The 13,804-nt window shown below is 38.5% G+C and overlaps 1 protein-coding gene across 6 annotated transcripts in view; it reads right to left on the bottom strand.

The window, feature by feature from the left end:
• The window catches only part of LOC103046947 (disks large homolog 4), a 197,152-nt gene that overhangs the window by 19,763 nt on the left and 163,585 nt on the right, over positions 1–13,804 (bottom strand). For all 6 annotated transcript variants that reach the window (XM_049465219.1, XM_049465216.1, XM_049465215.1 and 3 more), the window contains 3 exons: positions 11,626–11,795; positions 7,817–7,953; positions 1,280–1,424 (listed from right to left, as the gene is read on the bottom strand). In XM_049465219.1, coding sequence (XP_049321176.1) covers positions 1,280–1,424; positions 7,817–7,953; positions 11,626–11,795 — 452 coding nt within the window. The remainder of the gene's footprint in view (positions 1–1,279; positions 1,425–7,816; positions 7,954–11,625; positions 11,796–13,804) is intronic.

Below are 13,804 nucleotides of genomic sequence, written 5' to 3'. Positions count from 1 at the left end.
ATAGTGTGTAGTGTATAGTGTGTAGTGTATAGTGTATAGTGTGTAGTGTATAGTGTGTAGTGTATAGTGTGTAGTGTATAGTGTGTAGTGTATAGTGTATAGTGTGTAGTGTATAGTGTGTAGTGTGTAGTGTATAGTGTGTAGTGTATAGTGTATAGTGTGTAGTGTATAGTGTATAGTGTGTAGTGTATAGTGTGTAGTGTATAGTGTGTAGTGTATAGTGTATAGTGTGTAGTGTATAGTGTGTAGTGTATAGTGTATAGTGTATAGTGTATAGTGTATAGTGTGTAGTGTATAGTGTGTAGTGTATAGTGTGTAGTGTATAGTGTATAGTATATAGTGTATAGTGTGTAGTGTATAGTGTGTAGTGTATAGTGTATAGTGTGTAGTGTATAGTGTATAGTGTGTAGTGTGTAGTGTATAGTGTGTAGTGTATAGTGTATAGTATGTAGTGTATAGTGTGTAGTGTATAGTGTGTAGTGTATAGTGTGTAGTGTATAGTGTATAGTGTATAGTGTATAGTGTGTAGTGTATAGTGTGTAGTGTATAGTGTGTAGTGTATAGTGTATAGTGTGTAGTGTATAGTGTGTAGTGTATAGTGTGTAGTGTATAGTGTGTAGTGTATAGTGTGTAGTGTATAGTGTGTAGTGTATAGTGTATAGTGTGTAGTGTATAGTGTGTAGTGTATAGTGTGTAGTGTATAGTGTGTAGTGTATAGTGTATAGTGTGTAGTGTATAGTGTGTAGTGTGTAGTGTATAGTGTGTAGTGTATAGTGTGTAGTGTATAGTGTGTAGTGTATAGTGTATAGTGTATAGTGTGTAGTGTGTAGTGTGTAGTGTATAGTGTATAGTGTATAGTGTATAGTGACTCACTGCTGGTGAGGTCTGGAGGGTTGTAGTTGTTGGTAAGGTAAAGGTTATTAGGTTTAGCCACTCTGAGGTAGTGTAGTGTATAGTGTGTAGTGTATAGTGTGTAGTGTGTAGTGTATAGTGTGTAGTGTATAGTGTGTAGTGTATAGTGTATAGTGTGTAGTGTATAGTGTATAGTGTGTAGTGTGTAGTGTATAGTGTGTAGTGTACAGTGTATAGTGTATAGTGACTCACTGCTGGTGAGGTCTGGAGGGTTGTAGTTGTTGGTAAGGTAAAGGTTATTAGGTTTAGCCACTCTGAGGTAGTGTAGTGTATAGTGTGTAGTGTATAGTGTGTAGTGTATAGTGTGTAGTGTATAGTGTATAGTGTGTAGTGTATAGTGTGTAGTGTATAGTGTATAGAGACTCACTGCTGGTGAGGTCTGGAGGGTTGTAGTTGTTGGTAAGGTAAAGGTTATTAGGTTTAGCCACTCTGAGGTAGACGACCTCCGCCGTGTTCTTCAGCGCTCCAACTGCGTCCTCGTGCATCACGTCCTCCAAACACACGTTATTCACCTGAAACACATCAGAACCAACAGGATCACGTCAGAATCACGTCATAATCAGTGATGTCAGTAACACGTTACTTAGTACATCTCTCTTCTGTTAATGAGGTACAACCATTGGTTTACTCTGAACTTTACATTCCGCTTTAGTTTCCGCCCGTTCTCGTTTTTCCGCCAGTTCTCGTGCTCCCTATCTCTTTATAAAGGTGTTTTTTTTGCGGCCGCGTCCCAATTCACTAGCCAGGGCAGCGGTCTGCACAGAGCTGATTGGCCGAGGAGAGCGTTTGAAGATTTTACACCACACGTGATTGGTCTGCAAGTTTACTGTGCCGCAGAGCGCGTATACCGTAAAGACAAGAAAAGCTCTGACGCTTTAAATGAACACGGTCAAAATTAAATCCTTCTCAGTAGTTTACTGGTTTGGGTCCACATTGAACAACGTCTGGGTCCGGACCCGGACCACAGTCCGTATATATGTGATCCCTGGTCTAGACCATATACACGGTTCTGTTTTATAAAACCACTCCTTGCTGCCCTGCAGAGAACAACAGGTTCAATGTTCAGTTTTACAGTGTTAAATATGTCAGGTCAAAAAAGACTTTCTTTATTTTATATTTTTTTATAACAACAAGTATTTAAGTGAAATCAAGAAAGACCATATTTTATTTTTATTAAAAAAACATATTTTTTCAGGAAATAGTTCAACTTTAAACGTCTAGAGATACACTGTTGCTGTTAAAAATGCATTTTCCAATAAAGGGAGTGTTGGCAAAACTGGTTATAATGTTTATGTGAAGGCGGTGGGAGGTGGTGTCTGCAGCTGCTGAAAGTAACTAATAAAGTAACTAAGTTACTTTTTAAATCAGTAATCAGTAATCGGATTACTTTTTTAAAGTAACTACACCATCACTGGTCAGAATCACGTCAGAACCAACAGAACCCAGGTTAGATAGAGGCTGGAAGCTGAATCAGGTTAGTTCTATATACGGCTGGTTTAAAGAACCTCTAGTTCTATAGTAGTTGATAGGCTAATGATATGCAGTCATTATAGTGGAACTGTTTTTGACTGATGGTTGCTAGGTGCAAGGTCTTGCTAGGTGGTTGCTCCAGTGTTGCTAGGTAGTTTCTCTGCAGTTTCCAAGGTGAAACAGCAGATTAAGTAAAAAAACATACAGTAGCTTTAAAGAATCTCTAATTCTATGGCAGTAGTTGCTATGGTCTTGCTAAGTGGTTGCTATGATGTTGCTAGGTGGTTGTTACAGAGTTGCTGGTTGATTGCTATGCAGTTGCCATGGTTTCCCAGATGAAACACCAGATCAAGTAAAGAATATGGTTAGTTCTATATACAGTAGGTTTAAACAATCTCTAGTTCTATGGTAGTGGTCACTATGGTCTTGCTAAGTGGTTGCTATGATGTTGCTATGCTGTTGCTAGGTGGTTGCTATGCAGTTGCCATGGTTTCCCAGATAAAACAGCAGATTAAGTACAGCATCTGGTTAGTTCTATATAGGTAAGGTTTAAAGAATCTCTAGTTCTATGGAAGTTGCAGAGCTAAAACAGTTCCACTATAATGACTGAATATTGTTATATTATAGTTTTTTCCTGGTGGTTGCTATGTTCATGCTAGGTGGTTGCTACGGTCTTGCTAGGTGGTTGCTATGATGTAGCCAGGTGGCTGCTTTTATGGTCTTCTAAGTTGAATTGGTGTTGCTAGAGTTTTGCTGAGTGGTTGTCTAGAAGGTTGCTAGGTTTATTATGGTGTTGCTAAGCAGTTTCCATGGTATCATTGGCGGTTGATGTGATGAAACTAGTTAGTTATGATTCTGAGCTGATTGTGTACTATACTATACACTGTAGTTTTAAAGAACCTTTAGTTCTATGGTAGTTGTTAGGCTAATGATATGCAGTTATTATAGTGGATTTCTTTTGACTGATGGTTGCTATGGTCTTCCTAGGTTCATGCTACGATGTTGCTAGGTGGTTGCTACAATCTTGCCAGATGGCTGCTGCTACAGTCTCCTAAGTTGAATTGATGTGGCCAATCTTTGCTGGGTGGTGGTCTAGAAGGTTGCTTGCTTGACTATTGTGTTGCTAAGCAGTCGGCATGGTATCCCAGGTGGTTGCTGTGGTGAATCTGGTTAGTTCTGATGCTGAACTGATTGTGTACTGCACTATATATAGCGGAAAACATAGAACCATGTTATTAATACACTTTAAAAATTCATGTCAACTTGAAAAAGTACCTGGATATTTAAAGGAATTGTGGGTCGATGTTTTTTAAAAATATATATGTTTCTTTAAAGAACTTTAGGCAAATAGGTTCTATATAGCACTTAAAAGAGCTCCACTATTGTCCAGTCAGCACTTAGTAACCAGATTGGTAAACTAGTACATTTCTGGAGCCATTTTTTGGAGGTTTAGCATTTAAAACCAAAGAAATCTAAATCTTAAGTATTATAAAACACTTAGTATCTACTGATATACATCTTTTTTTTAACTGTATTAATGTTTAACACACTGTTTAGCACTAGGTTTTATGTTATCTAAGCTCTGGGGTCTTGACTGATTTATTTAATTGATGTCTTATTATCCATAAACATCCTTACTACTTCAGTTTCTGAATCAGTTTCTCTGATTTTGCTATTTATAGGTTTATGTTTGAGTAAAATGAACATTGTTGTTTTATTCTATAAACTACAGACAACATTTCTCCCAAATTCCAAATAAAAATATTCTCATTTAGAGCATTTATTTACAGAAAATGAGAAATGACTGAAATAACAAAAAAGATGCAGAGCTTTCAGACCTCAAATAATGCAAAGAAAACAAGTTCATATTCATAAAGTTTTAAGAGATCAGAAATCAATATTTGGTGGAATAACCCTGGTTGGTTTTTAATCTGTTTTTTTTTTTCATGCATCTTGGCATCATGTTCTCCTCCACCAGTCTTACACACTGCTTTTGGATAACTTTATGCTGCTTTACTCCTGGTGTAAAAATTCAAGCAGTTCAGTTTGGTGGTTTGATGGTTTGTGATCATCCATCTTCCTCTTGATTATATTCCAGAGGTTTTTAATTTGGTAAAATCAAAGAAACTCATCATTTTAAAGTGCTATCTTTTTTTCCAGAGCTGTTTGCATATTTTTATAGTTTAGAGTTCAGAAATCAAAGTTTTTCTCAGAAACTTCTAGAAATGTAAATGTTTCTCAGGTTGCAGTTTCTCCCTCATCCAGCAGGGGTCAGTGCTGCAGCTAAGATTACATATTGTAATTCAGTTTATACTGCTTTTCATATATATTATTTATACACATGAAAGGAATAATGACAGTATGTATCATATACTAGTGCATTTAAAAAAATAGAATATCGTTAAAAAGTTACTTTATTTTAGTAATTCAGTTAAAAAAAGTGAAACTTATATTATATAGATGTATTAAACACAGAGTGATCTATTTTAAATGCTTATTTCTTATTTTTGGTGATTATGAAGCTATAAAATCAGTGTTTTAGAAAATTAGAATATTGTATACTATAGGAACAATTGGTACTTTTGGCTGTAGTGTGGGCAGTGTCTCAAGTCCTGCTGGAAAATGAAATCTGCATCTCTATAAAACCATCACTGACTGTGGAAACAGTGTTGTAAGTTGCTGGAGCACTTCACACAGGACTGAGAGGGACTTTTTTTTTTTTTTAACATATTTTTTTGCTATAAATTTCCCAATTTTCTAGGTCAAATTCGTTCCACCTCATGTACCACATGTGATACGAATGACAATAAAGTGTCCTTGAATCTTCGAATCCTTGAAATCTTGAAATTATCTATAGAAAACATTTTTATAGATAAATATAACCAACAAATATAGTTTAATTTACTAAAACTATGTCCATGTGGGCGGAGCCTCTGCAGCTCCTTCGTGAGCGAGGGGAACAAGTAAGCTGTCCGTATTTGTCACGTGTGCCAGGTCTCTGTTTTTATCCTCTGCCTCCCCCACGGAGCCTGGGAGCGCTCCGGCGCTAAAAGACTATAGAAGGTATGTTATGGTGCAGCTCCGTACTTTTGTGCTTATATACTGCAATATATATTTTCTATTTTCAACACACAAGGGGCTAATTCAAACAATTACCTGTCTATTGACATGTTGGTGTTGTTTAATTCAAGTTAAAGCATGTGTTAAAGCATGTGTAATTCAAGTTAAAGCACAGTTTTATGTGTATTTAGGGCTGTTTTACTCTCTGATTTGGCACGAATTGTGTTAAGGTGGATTTTTTAAGGTGGAATGCTAATTAAGAAATGAGAATCCTGATGCTAACCAGTCACTGAAGGTTTTTTGTGTTCTTTTAAATTCTTATTTTGGTTAATATGACAAGATAACTCTATGGGTAGCGTGTGTGATTAGCAACATGCTACGGTTTAGCAACTCTTTTCTATTCACGGTTACACTAACAATTTTCATGGAGATGCAGATTTCATTTTCCAGCAGGACTTGGCACACTGCCCACACTACAGCCAAAAGTATCAATCGGTCTTTAATAATATTCTAATTTTCTGAGACACTGATTTTTGGGTTTTTATTGGCTGTAAGCTACAACCCCTGGCAAAAAGTATGGAATCACCAGTCTTGGATGAGCACTCCTTCAGACATTTCATTCTGTAAAACAAACTCTGATCAAAAACATGATACAATAATAAGGTCATTCCAAAGTGCAACTTGTTGGCTTTCAGGAACACTCAAAGAAATGAAGAAAAAACATTGTGGAAGTCAGTGAATGTTACTTTTATTGACCAACCACAGGGAAAAAAATATGGAATCACTCAATTCTGAGGAAAAAAGTATGGAATCATGAAAAACAGAAACAAAAGATGATTCAAAATACATCACTAGTATTTAGTTGCACCACCTTTGGCTTTTATAACGGCTTTCAGTCTCTGAGGCATGGACTTGATGAGTGACAAACAGTATTCTGCATCAATTTGGTGCCAACTCTCTTTGATAGCAGTTGCCAGATCAGCTTTGCAGGTCGGAGCCTTCTTGTGGACCATTTTTTTCAATTTCCACCACAGGTTTTCAATTGGGTTGAGATCTGGACTATTTGCAGGCCATGACATCGACTGAATGTGTCTTTCTCCAAGGAATGCCTTCACTGTTTTTGCCCTATGGCACGATGCATTGTCATCTTGGAAAATTATTTCATTATCTCCAAACATCTGTTCAATTGAAGGGATGAGAAAACTGTCCAAAATGTCAATGTAAACTTGTGCATTGATAGAAGAATTAACCACAGTCATCTCCCCAGTGCCTTTGCCTGACATGCAGCCCCATATCATCAAGGACTGTGGAAATTTGGTTGTTTTCTTCAGGCAGGCCTCTTCATAAATCTCACTGGAACGGCACCAAACAAAAGTTCCAGCATCATCACCTTGTCCAATGCAGATTCTTGACTCATCACTGAAGATAACTTTCATCCAGTCATCCACAGTCCATGATTGCCTCTCCTTAGCCCACTGCAGTCTTGTTCTTTTATGTTTAGGTGTCAATGATGGTTTTCTTTTAGCTTTCCTGTATTGAAATCCCATTTCCTTTAGGCGATTTCTTACGGTTCGGTCACATACATTGGCTCCAGCTTCTTCCCATTTATGCTTCATCTGTTTAGTTCTACTTTTTCGGTTTTCAAGACAAATGGCCTTAAGTTGCTTGTCTTGACGCTTTGATGTCTTTCTCGGTCTACCAGTACGCTTGGCTTTAACAACCATTCCATGCTGTTTGTATTTGGTCCATATCTTGGATACAGCGGACTGTGAACAGCCCACATCTTTAGCAACCATGCGTGAAGAGTTACCTTCTTCAAGAAGTTTCACAATCCTCTCTTTTGTTTCAAGAGACATTTCTCTTGTTGGAGCCATGGTTCTTGCCACTCTAATTCGTGCAGCAGCCCTCCAAGGTGTCATGACTGCAGGTGTTTTTAACTGCAGACTAACGAGCAGATCTAATCTGAGGCAGGTGTCCATTTAGGGAAAGGAAATTGACTGGGTGTGTCCTTATTTTCTACCTTCAATTTGAGTGATTCCATACTTTTTTCCTCAGAATTGAGTGATTCCATATTTTTTTCCCTGTGGTTGGTCAATAAAAGTAACATTCACTGACTTCCACAATGTTTTTTCTTCATTTCTTTGAGTGTTCCTGAAAGCCAACAAGTTGCACTTTGGAATGACCTTATTATTGTATCATGTTTTTGATCAGAGTTTGTTTTACAGAATGAAATGTCTGAAGGAGTGCTCATCCAAGACTGGTGATTCCATACTTTTTGCCAGGGGTTGTATAATCAATAACAATGTTGATATGTGTGTGTGTGTGTGTGTGTGTGTGTGTGTGTGTGTGTGTGTGTGTGTGTGCGCGCGCTTACCGCTAGTATCTTGTCTCCAATCTGTAGTCGCCCGTCTTTATGCGCCGCTCCTCCTTCGATGATTTTGGTGACGTAGATGCTGTTATCCCCCGGAATGTGCTGATTACCCACTCCACCCGCTATACTGAACCCCAACCCTGAGAGAGAGAGAGAAAAAACAGAGAGCGTGGTTGCTATGGTGTTGCTAAGTGGTTGCTAGGACATAGGTATAGTGTTTAAAAGGTGGTTGCTAATGGGTTACTTTAATTCTAATGGGTTGATAATGATGTGGTCATCATATCACATCGCCGCTTATATGATAAGGGGGTGTTGCTTGGTGGTTGCTAAGGTATACCGTATGTTTGCTATGGGCTGATGCAATTTGTTCAGTAGGATTAAACAGTTTAAGAGTGGATTCTGTGGATTACCAAGTGGTTGTAAAAAAGTGGTTAATATGGGGTTGCTAGATACTATAGTTGCTATGTGTTTTTTTCTGACGTTGACACGAAGATGATGAGCGATTATTAGGGTCAAACTGTTGTTGCTAGGTGGTTTCTATCATATACCAGATAAGGTTGCTATGGTGCTACGAGGTGGTTGCTACAATGTGTCTTGATGGTTGCTATGGTAGCTTGTAATTAGAGTGGCTAATGTTCTGTTGCGTAGTTGGCAGAATATTTCTATGGTATTGCTTAATGGTTGCTATGGTATTTTGGGTGGTTGCTATGTGTTTTTATGATGCTGCTAGATGTTTGCTAAGTAGTTGTGCAGTAGTTACAAGGGTGTTACATGATGGCTGCTATGGTGTTCCAAGTTGTTTTAGTATAGTTTAGCAGTAGCTTAGTGGTTTTGCTGTGTGGATGTGTAGAAGGTTGAAATTCGAAAACAGATGATTCACTATGATTCACAGTGATTCACTATTATTCACTAATAGAGAAAAAAAAAAACATGGAACACTGGTGAACCTTCCCAGGAGTGACCGGCCAACCGAACAAAATTACTCCAAAAGGGCATGAAGAACTCATCCAGGAGATCCCAAAAGAACCCAGAACTACATTTATAAAGGAGGGATCTGTTACATCTGTCGTAAAACTCATCATACAAACACATCCATAATTTCAGAAAAAGAACTGAATCATACTGACGTAAATGTAAAACATGGTGGTGGTAGTGTGTGATGATCTGAAGCTGCTGGAATAGGAACTTGCTGTAATAGATGGAAGCAGGAATTCTGCTGTTCTCTACCAGAAAATCCTGAAGGAGAATCAGAATCCGTCCATCTGTTCTTTACTGACCTCAAGCTCAGGAGTACTTTACTTGGGTTCTGCAGCAGGACAATGACCCAAAGCTCACAAACCCACACTAAAGTTCACTGTCTCTGAATGGATTAAACACTAAACTAAATGAAGGTTTTGGAGTTAAAGGTCTAGTTAAAGTCTGATAGATTGAGATGCTGCAGATGATTTTAAACAGTTTTAGACAGTTTAATGTTTTTGGACAGAATTAAAATCATTCTGTAAAGAAGAGTGGAACTAAATTCCTCCACAGAGATGAAAAAGTCGAGATGAGACTCGTTACAAGTTATCAGTTATCAGTAAAGTCCTTTTTTTTCCATTTAATAAATAAAATTATGATTTAAAAAGTGTTTTTTATATTTACTCAGGTTATTTTTGTCTGATTTTAAAGTTAGTTTTATAATCAGAAAAATATAAGTATGACAAAAAGCAAAAATAAAGAAATCTGTAGGGGTGAGTTCTGTGTATATGGATGACGTGTTAATCACTATCTCGTACCTTTAGGTCCTTTGACGAGTTTGAGCTGGAATGGTGTAACAGTATGGACTGTGTTATGAGTCAGTCGTGTAACAGTATGGAATGGTGTAACAGTATGGACTGTGTTATGAGTCAGTCGTGTAACAGTATGGAATGGTGTAACAGTATGGACTGTGTTATGAGTCAGTCGTGTAACAGTATGGAATGGTGTAACAGTATTGATTGTGTTACAGGTCTGTAGTGTAACAGTATGGATTGGTGTAACAGTATGTAATGTGTTATGGGTCAGTGGTGTAACAGTATGGAATGTATGGTGTAACAATATGGAGTGTGTTATGAGTCAGTCGTGTAACAGTATGGAATGGTATAACAGTATGGATAGGTGTAACAGTATGAAATAATGTAACAGTATGGATTGGTGTAACAGTATGAAATGTGTTATGGGTCAGTGGTGTAACAGTATGGAATGTATGGTGTAAAAGTATGGAATGGTGTAACAGTATGGAATGTATGGTGTAACAGGATGGAATGGTGTAACAGTATGGAATGGTGTAACAGTATGGAATGTATGGTGTAACAGTTTGGAATGGTGTAACAGTTTGGAATGGTGTAACAGTTTGGAATGGTGTAACAGTATGGATTGGTGTAACAGTTTGGAGTGTGTTATGAGTCAGTCGTGTAACAGTATGGAATGGTGTAACAGTATGGACTGTTATGAGTCAGTCGTGTAACAGTATGGAATGGTGTAACAGTATGGATTGTGTTACAGGTCTGTAGTGTAACAGTATGGATTGGTGTAACAGTATGGAATGTGTTATGGGTCAGTGGTGTAACAGTATGGAATGTATGGTGTAACAATATGGAGTGTGTTATGAGTCAGTCGTGTAACAGTATGGAATGGTATAACAGTATGGATAGGTGTAACAGTATTCAATAATGTAACAGTATGGATTGGTGTAACAGTATGAAATGTGTTATGGGTCAGTGGTGTAACAGTATGGAATGTATGGTGTAAAAGTATGGAATGGTGTAACAGTATGGAATGTATGGTGTAACAGGATGGAATGGTGTAACAGTATGGAATGGTGTAACAGTTTGGAATGGTGTAACAGTTTGGAGTGTGTTATGAGTCAGTTGTGTAACAGTATGAAATGTGTTATGGTTCAGTTGTGTAACAGTATGGAATGGTGTAACAGTATGAAATGTGTTATGAGTCAGTCGTGTAACAGTATGGAATGGTGTAACAGTATGGACTGTGTTATGAGTCAGTCATGTAACAGTATGGAATGGTGTAACAGTATGGACTGTGTTATGAGTCAGTCGTGTAACAGTATGGAATGGTGTAACAGTATGGATTGTTACAGGTCTGTAGTGTAACAGTATGGATTGGTGTAACAGTATGGAATGTGTTATGGGTCAGTGGTGTAACAGTATGGAATGTATGGTGTAACAATATGGAGTGTGTTATGAGTCAGTCGTGTAACAGTATGGAATGGTATAACAGTATGGATAGGTGTAACAGTATGAAATAATGTAACAGTATGGATTGGTGTAACAGTATGAAATGTGTTATGGGTCAGTGGTGTAACAGTATGGAATGTATGGTGTAAAAGTATGGAATGGTGTAACAGTATGGAATGTATGGTGTAACAGGATGGAATGGTGTAACAGTTTGGAATGGTGTAACAGTTTGGAATGGTGTAACAGTTTGGAATGGTGTAACAGTAAGGATTGGTGTAACAGTTTGGAGTGTGTTATGAGTCAGTTGTGTAACAGTATGGAATGGTGTAACAGTATGGACTGTGTTATGAGTCAGTCGTGTAACAGTATGGAATAGTGTAACAGTATGGATTGTGTTAGAGGTCTGTAGTGTTACAGTATGGATTGGTGTAACAGTATGGAATGTGTTATGGGTCAGTGGTGTAACAGTATTTTTGTCTGATTTTAAAGTTAGTTTTATAATCAGAAAAATAAAAGTATGACAAAAAATAAAAAATAAAGAAATCTGTAGGGGTGAGTTCTGTGTATATGGATGACGTGTTAATCACTATCTCGTACCTTTAGGTCCTTTAACGAGTTTGAGCTCGGTGACTTTCTCGGCGATGGGTTTTCTGCGGAGAACGTAGAGCCGGACGATGGCGCCGGCCTCCTTCAGCGCCTCCACGGCCTGAGAGTGCGTCACCTCTCGCACGTCCACGTCATTCACAAACAGAATACTGTCATTAACCCTGAGAAAAAGAGAGAGAGAGAAAGAGAGGATGAGACGCTGTTATCTCTAAACGTGGGGTTCACTTCGGAGCAGAGCTGAGCGAAGCAGCAGCCGTCCCGTGAGTTTTGCCCGTGGGCAGCTCTGGTAAAGTCAGCTGTATTTTTCGCTGAACTTTCGCTTTAAAGCTCCTCCACTCAGACAGGAAGCTGCTGAGGGAAACTTCAGCCTCAACATCGCAAAAAACTGAGCGACACCATCAGACTCATTAATATTCATGAGCTGACCCCTAACCGCGCTCCAATAGGCTGTTAGAGCGAGGAGACCAGTTCCTATTACCATAAACTGAGCTGTACGAAAAGAAATCACACAGAGAGAATAGAGTATTAAATTATTGGATTTTAAAAATGACAGCTAAATATATATTATAAATGACAGTGTAACAGTAATGACCTGTTACACAACTGACCTACACTACAGCTGTAACACAGTCCACACTGTTACACCACTGACCCACACTACAGCTGTAACACAGTCCACACTGTTACACCACTGACCCATTACACAATCCATACTGTTACACCATTCCACACTGTTACACCACTGACCCATTACACAATCCATACTGTTACACCATTCCACACAACTGACCCACACTACAGCTGTAATACAACTGACAAACCACCACCGACAAACTTTGCATTGTTAAACCACAGACCTGTAACACACTTTGTACTGTTACACCACAGACCATCAATTTCACCACTGTCTGTAAGCCACCATGGGTCAGTGGTATAACAGTATTGATTGGTGTAACAGTATGGAGTGGGTTACAGGTCCCTGGTGTAACAGTATGGAATGGTGTAACAGTATTAATTGTGTTATGAGTCACTGGTGTAACAGTATGAAATGGTGTAACAGTATGGAATGTGTTACAGGTCAGTGGTGTATAAGTATGAAATGGTGTAACAGTATGGATTGTGTTACGGGTCAGTGGTGTAACAGTATGGGTTGTGTAACGGGTCAGTGGTGTAACAGTATGGAATGGTGTAACAGTATGGAATGTGTTATGGGTCAGTGGTGTAACAGTATGGATTGTGTTACGGGTCAGTAGTGTAACAGTATGGAATGGTTTAACAGTATGGATTGTGTTATGGGTCAGTGGTGTAACAGTATGGATTTTGTAATGGGTCAGTGGTGTAACAGTATGGAATGGTGTAACAGTATGGAATGGTGTAACAGTATGGATTGTGTTACGGGTCAGTGGTGTAACAGTATGGAATGGTGTAACAGTATGGATTGTGTTACGGGTCAGTGGTGTAACAGTATGGATTTTGTAATGGGTCAGTGGTGTAACAGTATGGAATGGTGTAACAGTATGGATTGTGTTAGAGGTCTGTAGTGTTACAGTATGGAATGGTGTAACAGTATGGAATGTGTTACGGGTCAGTGGTGTAACAGTGAGGATTGTGTAACGGGTCAGTGGTGTAACAGTATGGAATGGTGTAACAGTATGGATTGTGTAATCGGTCAGTGGTGTAACAGTATGTAATGGTGTAACAGTATGGAATGTATTACTGGTAAGTGGTGCTACAGTAAGGATTGTGTTACTGGTCAGTGGTGTAACAGGTCAGTGGTGTAACAGGTCAGTGGTGTAACAGTGCAGAGTGTTACAGAGGGGATTCTTGGAGAGAGAGTGTGAATATCTGAGCTGAATGAGGAGCTGGAGCCTCAGGCTGGTGAACAGAGAGAGACGAGAGACTAAATTTAGTCTCGTCTTCATAAATCTGTCCTGATATTTTATAAAACGCAGGATTTTCTCTCCAGAGATGATTCTGTGAATCTCTGCATCTCCAAGAGACAAAAACACAGCTTTAATCCGCCTCTCACACCACAGAATCTCCATTTACACCACAAAAAAAACATTCACATTTAAATAATACACTTTTTATGTTGCCATGGTGAAACAGCTGTCTCTAAATCACCCACACATGCTTTTCTAAATGTGTTCAGCATAAAATAAAACATTAT

The sequence above is a fragment of the Astyanax mexicanus genome, chromosome 1 (genome assembly GCF_023375975.1).
Source record: "Astyanax mexicanus isolate ESR-SI-001 chromosome 1, AstMex3_surface, whole genome shotgun sequence".
NCBI lineage: Eukaryota > Metazoa > Chordata > Actinopteri > Characiformes > Acestrorhamphidae > Astyanax > Astyanax mexicanus.
Note: the sequence above shows the minus strand (reverse complement) of the source record. Positions and strands in the feature narration are given on the sequence as shown.